Source organism: Aythya fuligula, chromosome 7 (genome assembly GCF_009819795.1).
Source record: "Aythya fuligula isolate bAytFul2 chromosome 7, bAytFul2.pri, whole genome shotgun sequence".
Lineage (NCBI taxonomy): Eukaryota > Metazoa > Chordata > Aves > Anseriformes > Anatidae > Aythya > Aythya fuligula.
This window is the reverse complement of record NC_045565.1, coordinates 28893092-28908940: the sequence shown is the minus strand read 5'-3', so window position 1 is coordinate 28908940 and position 15849 is coordinate 28893092. Positions and strand designations below refer to the sequence as shown.

Genomic DNA, 15849 nt, shown 5'->3' with positions numbered 1-15849 from the left:
CCAGACATGGCATAAAGCCTGTTTTCACTGTGAAGTGTGCAAGATGATGTTAACAGTAAACAACTTTGTTAGCCACGAGAAAAAGCCTTACTGTCAAGTGTAAGTCTGTTTCCTTTTTTCTTTTTCTTTTTAAATACTGTTTAAAACATCAAGTAATCCTAATAGAACAAAAGATCACAATTTGGACTCAGTCTGGTCCTGTGTGATGACATTATGTATTGTTAGTGCCTGAGTGCATAGCTTTGCACATACGTGAATCAACAATGATGGGAAACTCTTACTACCATAGATAAAGCTTCCTCGTTTGTCTGGTATGTTAAAAGTTACCAAATTAACTTCCATTTCAGTATTTTGGGAAGACAATAAACCCAACCATAAAATTCAGTGCTTTCAAAATCAGCAGTTAAGAGTTAACAAGATTGAGTTAATCATCAGGAAAATACATAAAATGCAGATTTTGGAGTTGGTTTCTTCTAGGAAGTTTTTATTCTATAATGATCAGTTCCTGTCAAATTTGTCAGCAGTAAAAGGAGAGATGACAGTTGTTTTTTATTCTATTATTCTCTTTTGTTATTAGAAACACAGCATTGATATGATGATCATTAAAATTAATTTTGCTCTAGGCACCCTACTCCATGCAATTATAACGGGAATGTAATCTGAGACCTGCGTCTGGGTGGGGGGGAAAGTTACGTAGAAAGAGGTGGAGGCTGATCTTGTGTTTTTGAGGGCTCAAAGAGAACCTTTCTTGTGGGCTGTCTGGCACATTCCTAATATCCTTTTATGCTTCCTTTTTTAGGCATAATCCCAAAAACAATGCATTCACAAGCGTATTTGAGACACCAATAAACACAAATGCAAAAAAACTATCGGAAGTAGTAAGCGAGGTAAGAAGTTTGACGGCCAAATATGTTTGTCTCTGATCTAAATTTTTATACAATATTGGGGTCTTGTTTTAAAAATATAAATACCTTTTCTTTATTTACACTTGTGCATACTTTTAGAGCAGTAAAATCTCAGCCCAGGTTTGAGTCATAATTTTTAAAATTGTTTCCTAAGACACCAAACAGGAAGGTTAGATCTGAAATTGTTCGCACTTTCAAAAAGAGAAATGGCTAGCAGATTTTTATCTGGCAATCAACATGGAAGAATTGTTCAGGTAAACTGCAGGAGATACTGCCCAGAGCTATGGAAAATTAGTAACTAAATCAGGTGGGGTTACATAGCCTTTTGAAAGAGGAATGACCTCCTTGCTTTATGATCTCATCTGAAACTGATACTAAATGCTATGAAACAAACAAAATTATCTTTTTATTAGATCTAGTAAGACCTAGGCAAAAGTTCACATAAACGCTTTGTCAAGCGTTTCTGAAAAACCTGAGCCGGTATTTCCCTTCTGTGAGAAAGCACAAAGTCCAGGGAACTTCGCATGGTGCTGCTGAAAATGTTTTGCTGGGACGTTAGGGATGGGGCAGCTTCCTATGGCCATTGAATTGCATCCGCACTCCAAAAGGCTGCTGTGCACCGCTACACCTCTAGGGGTGCTAAAAGTCTTCTTTCTTGCCGAATGCCATTCTGTTCTGCCTTGCATTGTTTTCCTCCAGATACATTTGTTTCAAACTTTCATGTCTGTGAACTTTCAGACAATGAGAAACACAAAACCAGCCCATAGCTGACTGCGAGCTCACTTCTATGTGTAGCGCTGCTTTCTTGAGTGTCCTGTCTTTCTGTGCTCTAAAATAGCACCGTTCATTGCATAGCTATATTTAGTAAACAAACGAGTGTGTTTAAACACGAGTAGACATTATTAAAATTTTAAAAAGTGAATTGTATTACTTAGACTGTAGCATACTGCATCAGTCTTTTTTTCTTTTTTTCTTCTATATTAGCTGTACAAAGTTGATGTACATTTAATAACCCTTATCAGGTACGGAATATTTATAATTCTCGTATGTTACTACTATGCATCAGGTCTTGCAATATCAGAGGCAGTAACTATTTCAGCAGTGACCATCACACTTACTTTAAGCTATGTCTGACAGAAGTGGTCAGGAATGAGTTTGGGATTACTGCAGGTTCTATTTCTGGGTTTAGGCTGTGATATGACACCGATACTTCCAGTGCATATGAATATACACGCCAGACAAATTATAGCTCAAAGATCACTTTCCCTTGTGTTTTTTTTTCTTTTTTTCTTTTTTCTTTTTCTTTTTTTTTTTTTCTTCACCTCAAGCACCTTCTGTCCTTTTCAATCACATAATGAGGTTCTGCTCCAGAGAGAAAATTGCTAAGGGTACTAAAGAAGCTGATTCTGCAGTACTTACTTAAAGGGAGTACTTCTATAGAAATTTTGGGTGTAGGAAAACTCTTTCATTGGTAGATGTATAAAGTGGTGCTAACTTGTTCCAATTGCTACTGTAATTTGTTCTTTTTTTTTAGTTAATAATATTTCCTGAGCAGAAAACGTTTCTTCAAGCCTAACGTAATGTTCTCACATAAGTTTTATGTTGAGACACCAAGTAGAATGCAGAAATAAAATTCAACTCCCTCATCTACACAGAATTTCTGTGTGGACAAATCATTCATCTCTGTGTACCTCTGTACTTAAATTATACAATGAGGGTAACGGTAATCGTGCTCGGTGACTTTTTGACCAGTTTAGATTTTGCACTCTTCAGTACAGTGACTGTTTTTTTTGTTTGTTTGTTTTTGCATCTGTAGAATATGTTATAGAGTAGAGGTATGATTTCAGTTTAATTTCTGGTATGCTGTCATGCTAAAGGCAGCAGGAGGAAAACAATGATTCAGAACTAAATATAGTACCCTCTTGCACTTACACAGTCATGAAACTTTATGGACACTGTGTAGGGAAATAGGAGAGCAGAATATTGCCCAGCAGGTATTAGTTCTTTCATCTAATTCTGCATTGGAATGTTCTGCTTAATATTTCTTCAGGATTTCAGTCTTCATAGATATTTCCCCAAATAGTATTATCTAAAGACCAACGTATTCCTGCAGAACTTCATGTTAGATTTCAGGTCTAATATGCCGTTCCTTGTGCAGCTCTAGAAATAGAGCCAGTGAATAGAAGCTGGCTGTATGGATTAGAGAGTAGAGCTTTGACCTTAAGGCTAAACCCAATCTTCTCTTCCACAGAGATTCCTTTGCCAAGAATGGGTGGCAAGGAGGAAGTAGTTATGTAGTCTTTGCATGGCATAGAGCTGCAGGCCATGTGGCTTTTTTGGACTTAAGCTGGCTATAAATGGTGTTGGTCAAAAGCATGAGAAGGAGGAAAAGATGGAGAGTTTTGCAGACTGTCAGTTTTGCAGACTGTATTTTCTTGTGGACTGCAGAGATTCGGTGGATCAAGTTTTCTTGTCCTAGTCCCGTATGTTTCTGCATTCGTATCATATAGAGATGGGTCTTCAGGGTGAAATTGTGAGTTGGCACTGAAAACTAGGCAGGTTTGTAGCATTTGGAGACACAGATAAACAGTGACCAGAGTAAATTGTCTTAAACTGAGTCAGGTTGATGCTGTCACCCAGAGAATTTGTTCTGTGCAGTCACACTGTTCCTCTGCCTCTCTTGTGTTGGCACTGATGATTCTTACAGTGAGACAGGTGAAGAAACTGGCATAGTTGAAAACTAAAACAGCAAAAACCTGCAGACAAGTTCCCTCATCCAGTTTGGCCTGATGGATATCTGTCTGATGGTGTCAATGTGTAAGAGAGCACAAAAAAGGTTGACCAGTATGGCCAAGGGTGATTTTAGCCTTCCTTTAGACTGGTGTAAGGTGCAGCCCAAACTAGTAGGCTCTGAAGTGGATTTGTTATGGTGGGAATTGCACTGTTTTTGTTGTAATTTACATTCTTCTTCTTCTTCTTTGGTTGCTACAGTTCATGCAGACTCCATATCGCTGTGGACTCTGTTCACCTTGTTTGTCTTCCTTCTTGCTTTCCTCCTGAGAGTGGTGTGCTTTAGTTTGTGCCAACAAGCTACTAATACCAAGCCATTTTTTTATTTCTTTTTGTAGATAAAATATCGAGAACAGGGCGAACAGTTCAGGTCTGCCTTTCAATGGGATATGAGGTCTACAGACATCGAAGCTGCATATAAAGCCCAACAACTGGCCAGCCAGGTAAGAAATATCCCTGAAATCTCCAAGCCTTTAGCCTGCAGGAGAGCAAGGACTTGGCTGTTGTGTTTGTTAGGGTTCACAGGATTCCAATGATAACAAAGACATTACTTCTCATTTGGCTAAACTATTTATGGCAATGTAGCTTGATTGTAGCTTAGGGCACCAGAATCAGAAGATGGGAAAGGAATAGCGTACCTATACAGCTAGCAATTTAGACTGCTGCATGTACAGACATACTCAACATGTCTCCTCTCTGCTGACACTGAAGCTTCACAACAAGTGGTCTGATTCCCAGGGAGAATTATTTGAGTCTTACTCCAGGATCCCAGATCCTGACGTCTTTATGTCAGTTCTTGGAATACAAGCTCAGCCCTGGCATTCTGAAAGTATGTGGAGTGTAGGCCTTGTGCTGTATGTCATCAGAGGGTAAATTTATTCTTCCACGACACTGTGTGTGTTTCCATTTCTTTGTGTCAGACCAGCTGTTTGCTTTTTGAAACAAGGATACAGATTGGTAGTTATTTCATTTTTGTTTTGTAGAATGCTTACTATGCTGCCTATGAGGGGGGAACTTCATGGTACTCAGGAAGCATCCCAGATCCTCAGATGGTGAGGGTAACTCAAGCACAGAAGACGCTGAATGATGTAAGTGCATGTTTGAAATACCTTTATTTTCATGGGATATCATAATCCGAAGACTTAAGAGTGCATCAAACCCAAATCTTTAGTAAAATGTTACCAAAGCAGATACTGATATATCTACTTCCATCATTAACACTGTTTAGCCATGTGTGCAGTTAGTCACATAACAAAGTTATTGCCTACCCTGGAAATCCTACATTTCTGTGCGAATGTAATTGAGATGCACTTCAGCTATTGACCAACGGTATCTGAGCTGACCTTGATTATGTCCTTATCTAGTATGCAGTGCTGTTTCCCTCAGTAATGCAGAACTCATGATGAAAACATGTCTTATTTTCCACAGTCTAGACCTTTCATTGACTGTCTTTCCCTTACTGGTGAAAATCAATTCTGAATTATGACTGTCTCTGTCCATACAATAAGTTAGTGACCTAATCAACATAGCAAATTAACACTGAATAATAAATATCAATGGGGAATATTTTCTTTTGTATGTAGGAAATATTTCTACCTAACATACTTACGTGGTATAAGCTCTTTAATTCGTCTACTTTTAAAAAAAGTTATGCATATATTTGGGAAACAGAGGAATCACATTAAACTACAGTGGGTTCTTTTGTAACAACAAAACCCAGAAATGTTAATTTTCCAGTTCCAATATACAGAAGAATATGAGCCACGGAGAGGCAAAGGCAGCTTTCCTGCTATGATCACTCCAGGTTACCAGGTTGCTAAGAGAGCTACTCAACTAAGCAGTAATGTAAGTGTTATTTTTAAAAAATTGTATATTAGACATCCTGAAGGTGGAGAATTCTGGGTTTAGGCAATTTCCTTTAGACAGTAGGTTCTATGTTGAACCTCCAAAGTGAGAAAACTGGAACATGATGCAAGAAGCACAATTAGCAAACTACTTGTTTTGAAACACAATCATATAGGATAAATGACAATAGTCATTTTCTGAAAGATGAAACAACAATATTACAACCTGAATAAGATCATGAATCTCTCTATAATGTTTACTTCATTACTTTAATTTTCATTTGATGGCTTAATTAGTCTTTTTTTAATTTATATGTGTATATATATATATATATATATATATTATTTTTTACATCTTCTGATCTCTCCCACTCTCTTGATTATATGAAATTAAATAGCAGTAACATTAAACTTAATTAATTTACAAGCTACTTTAAACCATATATGCACACAAAATTGTCTCTCTGTAAAAATAACAGTTCAACTGAACAAGATCAAGTAAAAATTAATCCTGTACAAATGGCTTTAAAGTATCACATTTTTTTTCTACAACACTGTCTGCATTGTTGCTGCAGTATGATCTTAGTACTTTGGGCTGTTGGAATATTTTAATCAAATGCATGGCTCACATAAATATCCTGCATTCACTTTAAGGAAATTGAGACTTAAGTATGGCAATAGCTTCAGCCAACAGTGGGGAATGTCATGTCTGCTGTTGCTCATTTTCTCTTGAAGCTTTCTTAGAGAAAACAGATATTTGCTACTTATTGTTTGTAATATGTATTTTACATATATTTTCTCCCCCAGGTAGAATATAAGCGGGGACATGAAGAGAGAGTTTCAAAGTTCACCTCTGTTGTAGATACTCCAGATATACTTCATGCAAAAGTTGCAGGACAGCTTTCAAGTGATGTAAGTGAAACAACAGAAAATAGGTTGACCCTTTTTTTGTCTGTGAAAGTGAAATTTTGGACACTTATACATCACTGGCAAATATAAACATAAGCAAAATTTAGTACTAAAAATATACTTATCTTAAAATACTCTCGATACATTTCACCATTAAGTGTTTAGTGAAGATATAGAAGATGTAAAGACCATGCTCATTTCTAGGCTGTTACAGGACTAGCTGGCTGTCAGAGCTGACGGCAGAGAACCAGTCTGCTCTATATCCAGCAACTGGGTGCCATGCAAGTTGAAGAAGGAAACTGTCTGACTAATATAATTAGAGTAGGCATCTCACAGACAATTTTAGTGTTTTCCTGAAACAACTGTGATCAGTCCTACACACTGAATGAGACACAGAGGTTCTGCAGAAGATATATGATCACATAGTTAAAGACTACCTTGTAAAACATGCACACAAAGGGGTTAGATCCAGACTGTGTGGTTCATCTTCCTTTTGGCAGTTGACAGACATTGAATGCCTGACTTTGCAACTTTAAGGATTGATTATGTGTGTAATCAAGATACATTTGTCTGATCTAATTGCTTCTGCGCTGTCTTGTTTCTTTTCTTGTTCTTTTTACAGCTGAAATACACTGAAGACTTTGAAGAACGGAGAGGGAAAGGCAGCTTTCCTGCTATGATCACTCCAGCTTATCAAATTGCCAAGAGAGCAAATGAATTAGCCAGTGATGTAAGTGTCCAAAGCAAAGTCTCTTTTTGGAAAGAAGAAAATAAATTCTCTCACAAATTTTGGATTAGAATGTTTACTGGCAGAATTTTCATTATCCCGGTGGACTTACAGCAGCAGTACATGTTATAAACAGATTTTCAAGTGATTTTCCATTGAAGGAAGAAAGTTGATTTTTAGGCAGAAAGAGATAACTTGGCATTTTATTTGTGAATAAACACTGTGGATTTTTGTGACTAAAATTAATTGTGTTTTCTCACTGGAGAGTGAAAGTAAAGCTCTTTTAACTGGAGAAAATAACATATTGTGATAACTCAGTGGAAGTGAATTTAAAACATTATTAAGAGTCACCAAGGAGCATCAGAAGAGATCTATAATTTTGAAGGCAAAAGCAATTTACTTAGGAACTTATTTTAAAATATTTAAATGCTTTTGTTTGCTTTTGATCTGTGCAAGACCCCCTTTTTTTTTTCAGCAAAGACATACATTGATTAAAATATGATATCAGATTATAGGTAGTACTTCAGCAATAGTGCTGCAACTCTTGGTCCAAATTTTCAGGTTGATTTCGTACAATTTCCTTGATCACTGGTGAGATCACTATATGTCAGAAACATGTAACTTTATTATTGGCATGCATGTGACCTTGTGGCAGATTAGGTAGGAAGAAGTGCTCTGTGGTAACCATGAATTTATATTACGATGATTTCTTTTTTTTTTTTTTTTTTTTTTTTAACCTGCTGCAACATCAGGGATTAGCCACTGACAATCAGAGGTTACTGAATACACTGAACTAATGGTATGGGTTAAAATGGCAATTTCCACTTTGCTAGCATATTAAAAAGTACACCACTATTTTTGTTTTTATATCTTCAAATAGCATATTTGACTTCTGTAGATTGGTGGCAATGGGACTTTTAACAATATTTTATCAACATGTGTGTGCCATTTCTGCTGTTTTTTTTTTGGCTTGTTGTTGTTGCCTGCATTTACTGTTGTTTTTTTTTAATCTGCATTTTTTTTTGTTGTTGTTATCAGCATCTGTGTACCAGACTAAACTCATCCAGATGATTCTTTTCATTTTCTTTTTAGGTGAAGTATCATCAACAATATGAAAATGAGATCAAGGGAAAAGCAAGCCATACAGCTGGAACAGATGTTAATTTTGCAAGAGAAAACGTAGATCAATATGGCCAGGTATGCATCATCCAGGAGATTCCATGCTGTTGTTGATCATTACTATGGCCGATTGCTCAAGACTTTAGAAATGGCAGTGGGACCCATTTTCCCTTTGCTCTCCTGTATAAGAAAGCAAGGTCTCAAAGGAAAAGATGATTGCAGTAACATCATGCTATGAATGTGCAATATATTTGGCATTGACTTAAAATATGGGACTGCAAGGTGCATGGTATGTAAGGTATTGGGGTTACGGTAGGGTAAGGCAAGACTTGCTGTGGCAAATTTTATCTGTGTCCATGTATGCACTGGACATTTCTATCATGATGTTTTTATGTATCACACTGAAATATGTTTACATGTGGAAACATTCCCATACTGTTAGAAAGTAAATGAAAGAAAATGTAAAATCAGCTAGGAGAAAATGTGAAAGTGTCATGAAGTGATAGAAGATTAGGAGGTAGTTAAGCATGTTTTCCCTGCCAATATTTTGAGAAATCTTTGAGATAAGCTTTGCAGTTCTGAATATGCGCAAGTGGCACCAAAGGTCGTACAAGTGCTTAGTTTTTGGCTCTTCTACAAAAGTGGTACTGTAAGCCTGACAAATTGTAGTTCTATATATGTGGAATCAAATAGGCTTAATTTCTGTTTTGGTCTGTGGCATTCTTCTTGGTTTTGTTTCATTTTTTAAGGGAATATAATTATTTTTGTGGTCTCCCAAAAATCATCCAAAGTTCTATCGCAGTTAAGTTAGGCTTGTTCCAGGAAAATAGTATAGCTAAAATAGAACTGAATAGGAAAAGGGATTTGAAAAGAATTGAATAGTGTTTTTGTATAAACAAAACAATGTGGTTAGTTTAGGTTTGTCACCCTAATTCCTCATGAAACCCATATCCTTTGGAGAAATTAAGGAACAAGAAATGCATTGTTCTAAGACATTTGGGAGTTTATTCACTGCCTCTATCCGAACCTACATCTTGTGTGAAAAGCAAACCATACTTAAAGAATACGAGTTTAGGATATGTAGCAATCGAGCCTTCAATTAGTTTCTATCTTTTGAGCTACTACAAGTTTTAGCAAGAATAAACAAATAAAATGAGTTTGAAAAAGTGCTAATTGCATCTTCAAGCATTGGAATGCTTCTATCTTTAGAATTAATTTAAGTCTTTTTTCTTTGAAAGTATCTTTGAAACTTCAGTCACAGACTTCAAATTTAATTTGAGTTTTAATCTTCATAGGTTGGATTCTGATATTTTTATTCAAATAAAAGAGAGCCACTGAAATTAATGGATCTTTCTGAATGAAGTGTGATTTAATATGGGTACAGGGATTAGAATTCTAGCTTTCAAGATCATGAGAGTACATCATATGTTTTATATATATATATATATATATATATATATATATATATATATGTATATATGTACGTTTTTAACTGTATATATTTTGTATTATTTTGTATTGGGAAATCACAAGAGAGATCCCTAAATACTTATAGTAATTTCTATCTATGCTGTACTCTCTATGACATTTTTGACGTATCACACTGTATTTTTCACTTAAGGTGGCTATTGCTACAAAAGAATTGCAAAAAATTACAGAGAAGATACAGTGCATTATACCTTACCTGTATATTTGCCATATTCTTTCCAGATCTGGAAAACTTTGGGGTCGTTATTGTGTATTACCATACTAAAAAAGTTCCAGTATTTTGTTATTAAATCTTCAAAAGTCTTTTCAAATGGGCAAACTTATTTATAGTTTTAATAGTATTCAGTCCAGAATATACATATTTTAACTCAAACAGTTTGAATTTTGTTAGTAGCTTGTTTCCTAAGGAGTTTACCACTATTAATATCAAGGCGTTTGTGCTTCATTAATGAATCCCAAAATATATTTTTATTAATAATAAAAATATATTACTACATTAGAAATACATTATGTTTTGGTCAGTTATGATGTGAGGAATGGCCATGATGTGGTCAAGAGACATCTATCAGATCCCCACCCTAAATTTGAAAAGGTTAAGCAAATCTTCTGGCTTCTTTTGCCATTTGATATTCTTTTAGTTTTTTAGGCAAGCATATATTTACAAAGACAGGGGCTAGCAGATATCATCTCTATAAGAGTTAGGGTAAAATTAGAAGAATGTGTGTCATTGTACACTTGAATGTCATATTGAACCTTAGGTAATTGCTACTTTTTTTTTTTTTAGTGCACCACAGTTAATTTTACAGGCACAGTTGATTTAAAAGGTGATTTTATTCTTAAAGTTGGTCATTTTATTCTCTTTTTTGTTTAAAAGAACAAAAAAAGTAATGAACTTTTCTGCTAACAAGGACTATCATGTTTTGTCAAATAACTCATGACCCCACCTGCTCATGCATGATGAGTAAACACCTTGAATTTTCTTCAGGATTATATGGATGAATATGAAGAACGCAGAGGGAAAGGAAGCTTTCCTGCTATGATCACTCCAGCTTATCAAAATGCCAAGAAAGCAAATGAATTGGCAAGTGATGTAAGTGTGAAACCTGAATCAATACAATTCATAAACAATTAAAAACATCAGTTTGTTAGAGCAGTGCCTAGAAGGAAAATGCTAAAATTACACTTGAGAAGTAAACAACAATGACATTTCACTGCATTGCTGGGAACTGGGTGGCTCAGGGGATTAATAATATCCATTAATAGAAGGGGACACAGCTCCAGCTTGCATGAGGGAGGAGGTGGATGTAGCAACTAATGGGGATCCCTACTGTTAGGTTAACCCTCCTGGCAAATCTGCACCTGTATTATTAATGAAACCTTCAACTGCCTTAATCATCCTCTGGACTACTGTGGTATTCCCAGTAGTGAATAAATGGGGGATGAATGAGCTGAACTGGTTTTGATATTTTGATGTGTATCATGCCTCTAGCGCAAAGCAAGTCATACGGAGGGAAAGAAACTGTAGAGTGTGACATTGTCACCTCATAAGACTGAGCTGATTTCTAGGCTGGTGATTTTTAGTTTTGGGTAGTGGTAAGCTGAAGAGTTGGCAAAAAAGGTGGTGATGTGTGATTCTTGCCATGCAGCCCATTGATTAAAGAGCTTCAGTCCTGCTTAAGGAGGCTATTTGTAGCAGTGACAAAAATGAGGTCACTACCCTGTGGCTGATGTGTAAAGTTCCTGTTAGTGACAAACTTTGTAGTGTGGACACCTGTCCCCTCTGGGTCTATCTGAGCTGATGGGCTCAATCTGTTTTTTGAGGAGTTAACTGGCAGTTGAGTCTTTCAGCTTGCACTGGGGTGGACCAGACACTAGCAGTAAACTAAAGTGAATGAATGTTACTTGAGTTTATGATTGAGAGAATATAAAAACCCTGATACCTTCTGTGACCAGATCCCCTATGAAGATACCCAGATAAGCTGTGTTAATTTTCGTAACTTCATAAATTCTATTTTATTATCAGAGTAGAAATAAGACAAGTGTTATCCCAGCTAATAAAGTCTGTCTAAATAGCAATGGTGAAAATGTAGACATCTATTTTATAATTTTTCTTACTTTTTTCAGATAAAATACAAGAAAGATCTTTCCAAGATGAAAGGTGCAGCACACTTCCACTCTCTAACAGCTGAAGACAACCTAGTCCTTAAACAAGCCCAAAGTGCTAACAAGCTTGTCAGTGAGGTAAGGAGTTGAATTGATCTATGAACTGGTGTGAGACATAGCTCACAGCATACAAACAGTTGTGTCTGATGGATAAGGACTACAAGTGTAAAAAGCTGCTGGTTTTATTGCCTCTTATTTAACAAAAATGGTCTGTGTTTAGCACAGTAGCTGCAGAATAAGGTGCAAGAACAGATCTCCAAGTGCTATTATCTGGCCCTGCCCATGATGGTGAATTATACCAGGAGATCACTTCTAATTCTGGTCATGTGGAGAATAGAAATCTAAGAAAACTCTGGACAGTGCTCTTAATGTGCTGTGAGGTTATAGACATAAATGCTTAAGGATGACTTGGCAGTATATATTACAGTGTTTCAAAGAAGGTTCTAATGATAATTAAAAAATAATACCAACAGAGCCAAAATTTGTACCCTTCTGTTAATGCAGATTTCTGTTTTCTTCCATGATGTAAAAGACTGACTTACTCATAATACATTCTTCTTCTACTTGGCAAAGGAAGATTGCTAGGGAACTCTCAGTAGATCCTGAATTGTTAATTTATTTATATTGTCATATCACTTATAAAGCTATTAATAAATGTGAGTTTCTAGAGCTTCCCCATGGCAGTTTAAAAACTTATACTCTTGAGATGTCAAAGAATAAAACCTTCAATAATGAAAAACCCCTGGAAGTAGAACTGGAAGGGGCCTCCTGGGCCAGTGATTCCTGACTTCTGCTGTTTTGGCACAGTATTGTATAATCCTCTTCTTTTAATTTCTAGCCTGCCTTTCTATTCCTGTCCGTTTTATTACTGTTGTGTTTTGTGCCAACATTGCCCTTTAGTTCAAAAAGTTCGTCCCCCTGCATGATTACCTTGCTGAGATGTTTACAGACAGATATTTTCTTTCTGCCTTCCTCTTCCCAGACTAAGCACAACAAATTCTTCTCTCATAGTCTTTCACTGCAGCTGTTACAGGCTGAGTGCACGTTCCTTAAACAGGAATGACTGTAAGAGTACGTAAGTTCCTGATGAGGTCTTGCTGGAACATGGTACATAGCACACGCACTTCCCAGTGCCTGCTGAAAAATCTCTCCTTGCTCCTGCCTTGGGCTTTTTAATGGCTGAATTACTTTGACATCTTGCCATTTTCCTGTGATCAGCCTACATATGAACAGTTTTCTCATTCTCAGCCTTTCCAGGTGATGAGTTCTTATAGTTGATTTTTTTTTTCTGTGGCTAGTCCATATGTATGTTAACCACTGCACTGCTGAATTTAGTCCCATTTCTATTGCTCCCGTTTTTAAGTCCTTTTAATATGCTGCTGAACATTCCTACTTTGGAGCAAAGGAACTTAATGAAAATATTAATCCAGTTATCTTTAAAATCACTGAAGAATTATTCTAATAAATTTCCTCCTGTTCAGTCCTTCCTATTGAAAAACAAACACTTTTTTTTGCTTTCATTTGGTTCACACCCACCTTAAAATCCCATCTGATACCTGTTTTTGCTGATGTTTTTCCACATGGCACAGTCTCATACTCTTTGCTGAGGTTCAAGTGAATAAAAGTGTTTGCCTATAGAATGAGAGCTGAGTTATATGAAATTCATCTTCAGAATAATTTTCATTGTATGTCATCTGATAAGAGACGTATCAAAATGTCTGAACAGTGGGCCTGGCTAATAAAGGGTGTGGAGGAACTTGATAGAGCAAGTTAACATGTTAAGTTGTGTGTTTTTGTCACCAAGGTGGAGTATAAGAAGGGTCTTGGAAACAACAGTGGCTACAGCATTAACTACTGTGATACTCCCCAATTCAAGAACGTGAGCAAGATCTCAAAATACACCAGTGATGTAAGTTTTCAGTGCCTCCTGTGGTCTGTTTAAAGCTTACCCTGGTAGCTGCTAGAATTGTAAGTCATCTATGTACGTGTTTCAGAAAAGTGTGCTCTAGGAATGATTATAGCTGATTTGTCTCTTAGGCTAAATAACCCCAGCTTCCTCAGCCTCTCTTCAATGGGGAGGTGTTCCCTCTGATCATCTTCATGGCTCTCCCCTGGACCTGATCTAACAGATCCATGTCCTGCTTGCACTGGGAGCCCCAGAGGTGAATGCAGCACTCCATGCTCACAAGAGCAGAGTAGAGGGGGAGAATCACCCCCTCAGTCTGCTGGCCAGGCGTCCTTTTAATGCAGCCCAGGATATTTTCCAGGCTCCAAGCACACATTGCTGGCTCATGTTGAGTTTTTCGTTTTCCATTTCTTGACAGGAAAGGTAGGCAGGAGTTATTTTACCAGAGTTAACGTCAGAGAGGAACACGTTTCATGTGTGAAAGTAATCAATATCAATAGTGATACTGCTTGTATCTCATTATACTGAAATATAACTTTGCTATAAACTGCTTGCTCCTATTGTCTGAAATCCTGGGGAAGTAAATCTTATGTCATACAGATGAGATGGTAAGGTAGTTAATTTATGTTGTTGAATTCCCAGCTTTGGACTTGGTGAAAGCTGCACCCAAACAGACCACTTTTGGTAGATGATTCGTTTGTTAATGTGCAAGTCATGCTTCCTTGCAACTTTATTCTATTTCTGATGAAATAACATGCAGCAATGGAGTGTTAAAATATCCTCTTTATGTGTCATCAAGGTGGTCTGAAGAATATATGAATAACATCTTTTAAATTAGGAAATTCACAGTGTTATAAGCTTTATTTTTTTAAAGTACTGATGTTGTTTGTGAACTTGTGGGTTTTTGTAGTAGTTCAACACTAGTATACTACAGCTGTAATAATTTATTTTTGAGTATTTATGCTTTTTTTTTTTTTTTTTTTGTGTGTGTGTGTGTGTGTGTGTGTACAGCTTAAATACAGAGAAACCTACCAGAACCAAGTGAAAGGTCATTATATAGGTATTGGTATGGACAAGCGAATGTTACATGCCATGAAAGTTGGCAACTTGGCAAGCAACGTAAGTCTTTTTTAATCATACTTGTAGAGTTGTTACTTTATTAGTATTTTTTCCATAATTAAACTGACAGGAAACTTTAGATCATATTGTACTGAGGATCTGAAGCCTAGATATGTTGGGAAGAGAGGAAATTCTGGAAACCCTTTTACACTGATTTGTACCTCACTGTGTGGGAGAGGCTAAAATAAGCAAATTCAGTGATCTGGCAACATACTGAGCTCCTTCAGTTTTCTTTGACATCAGTAGGATGCTGAAGGTTGCTTGCTACCCTCCCTCAGGGTCAGACCTTTGGTGGAAAAAAAAGCAGTCTTTAATGAAGATTTCTGGATTCCAATTTAATTTACTGGGTTAGTCAAGAAGCTATTTCATTACATACTATTCCTTCAAGTACATTATTTACAAATCTGTAAGAAGCTTGAGAACTAAGTAGAAAGATAAAAGAGATGTGTCATAGGTGGAAGTTAAGTTAATGCTCCCACTGTTGGCACTGGATTAATTGAGGAGCTGAAAAAGAATCAATTAGTGGTTAAACTATGCAAATAATTTCATTTTCTTTGTCACTCACGACATTGAAATTACTTTGTTTCCTGCATTTAATATTAATATTATTGTTTCTCCTTTCCTCTTGACTGATAATTATTCAAACAAATGACAGCCTAAAAAAAAAAAAGAATGATTTTTTTTTTGTTCTTCCTGTGTTTCAGATAGCCTATAAATCTGATTACAAACATGACGGCGTTGACTACAATTACCCAGCTACTCTCACTCCTTCATATCAGACAACAAGGAAGTTGGTCCCTTTGAAAGATGTAAATAATTTTATGTTTTTCTTTTTCCATGCCTTGCATGGCTCATCATCTCTCTGTAGGAGAGATTGTG

General features: G+C 36.4%; 1 protein-coding gene across 1 annotated transcript in view; it reads left to right on the top strand.

Annotated features, from left to right (window-relative positions):
* Positions 1 to 15849, top strand: part of NRAP (nebulin related anchoring protein) — a 48679-nt gene that overhangs the window by 326 nt on the left and 32504 nt on the right. Inside the window, exons 2-14 of the mRNA XM_032191447.1 lie at positions 5 to 99; positions 800 to 887; positions 4034 to 4138; positions 4679 to 4783; positions 5433 to 5540; positions 6347 to 6451; positions 7071 to 7178; positions 8268 to 8372; positions 10768 to 10872; positions 11907 to 12023; positions 13750 to 13854; positions 14863 to 14970; positions 15675 to 15779. Of these exons, the coding sequence (XP_032047338.1) occupies positions 5 to 99; positions 800 to 887; positions 4034 to 4138; positions 4679 to 4783; positions 5433 to 5540; positions 6347 to 6451; positions 7071 to 7178; positions 8268 to 8372; positions 10768 to 10872; positions 11907 to 12023; positions 13750 to 13854; positions 14863 to 14970; positions 15675 to 15779 (1359 nt within the window). The remainder of the gene's footprint in view (positions 1 to 4; positions 100 to 799; positions 888 to 4033; positions 4139 to 4678; positions 4784 to 5432; positions 5541 to 6346; positions 6452 to 7070; positions 7179 to 8267; positions 8373 to 10767; positions 10873 to 11906; positions 12024 to 13749; positions 13855 to 14862; positions 14971 to 15674; positions 15780 to 15849) is intronic.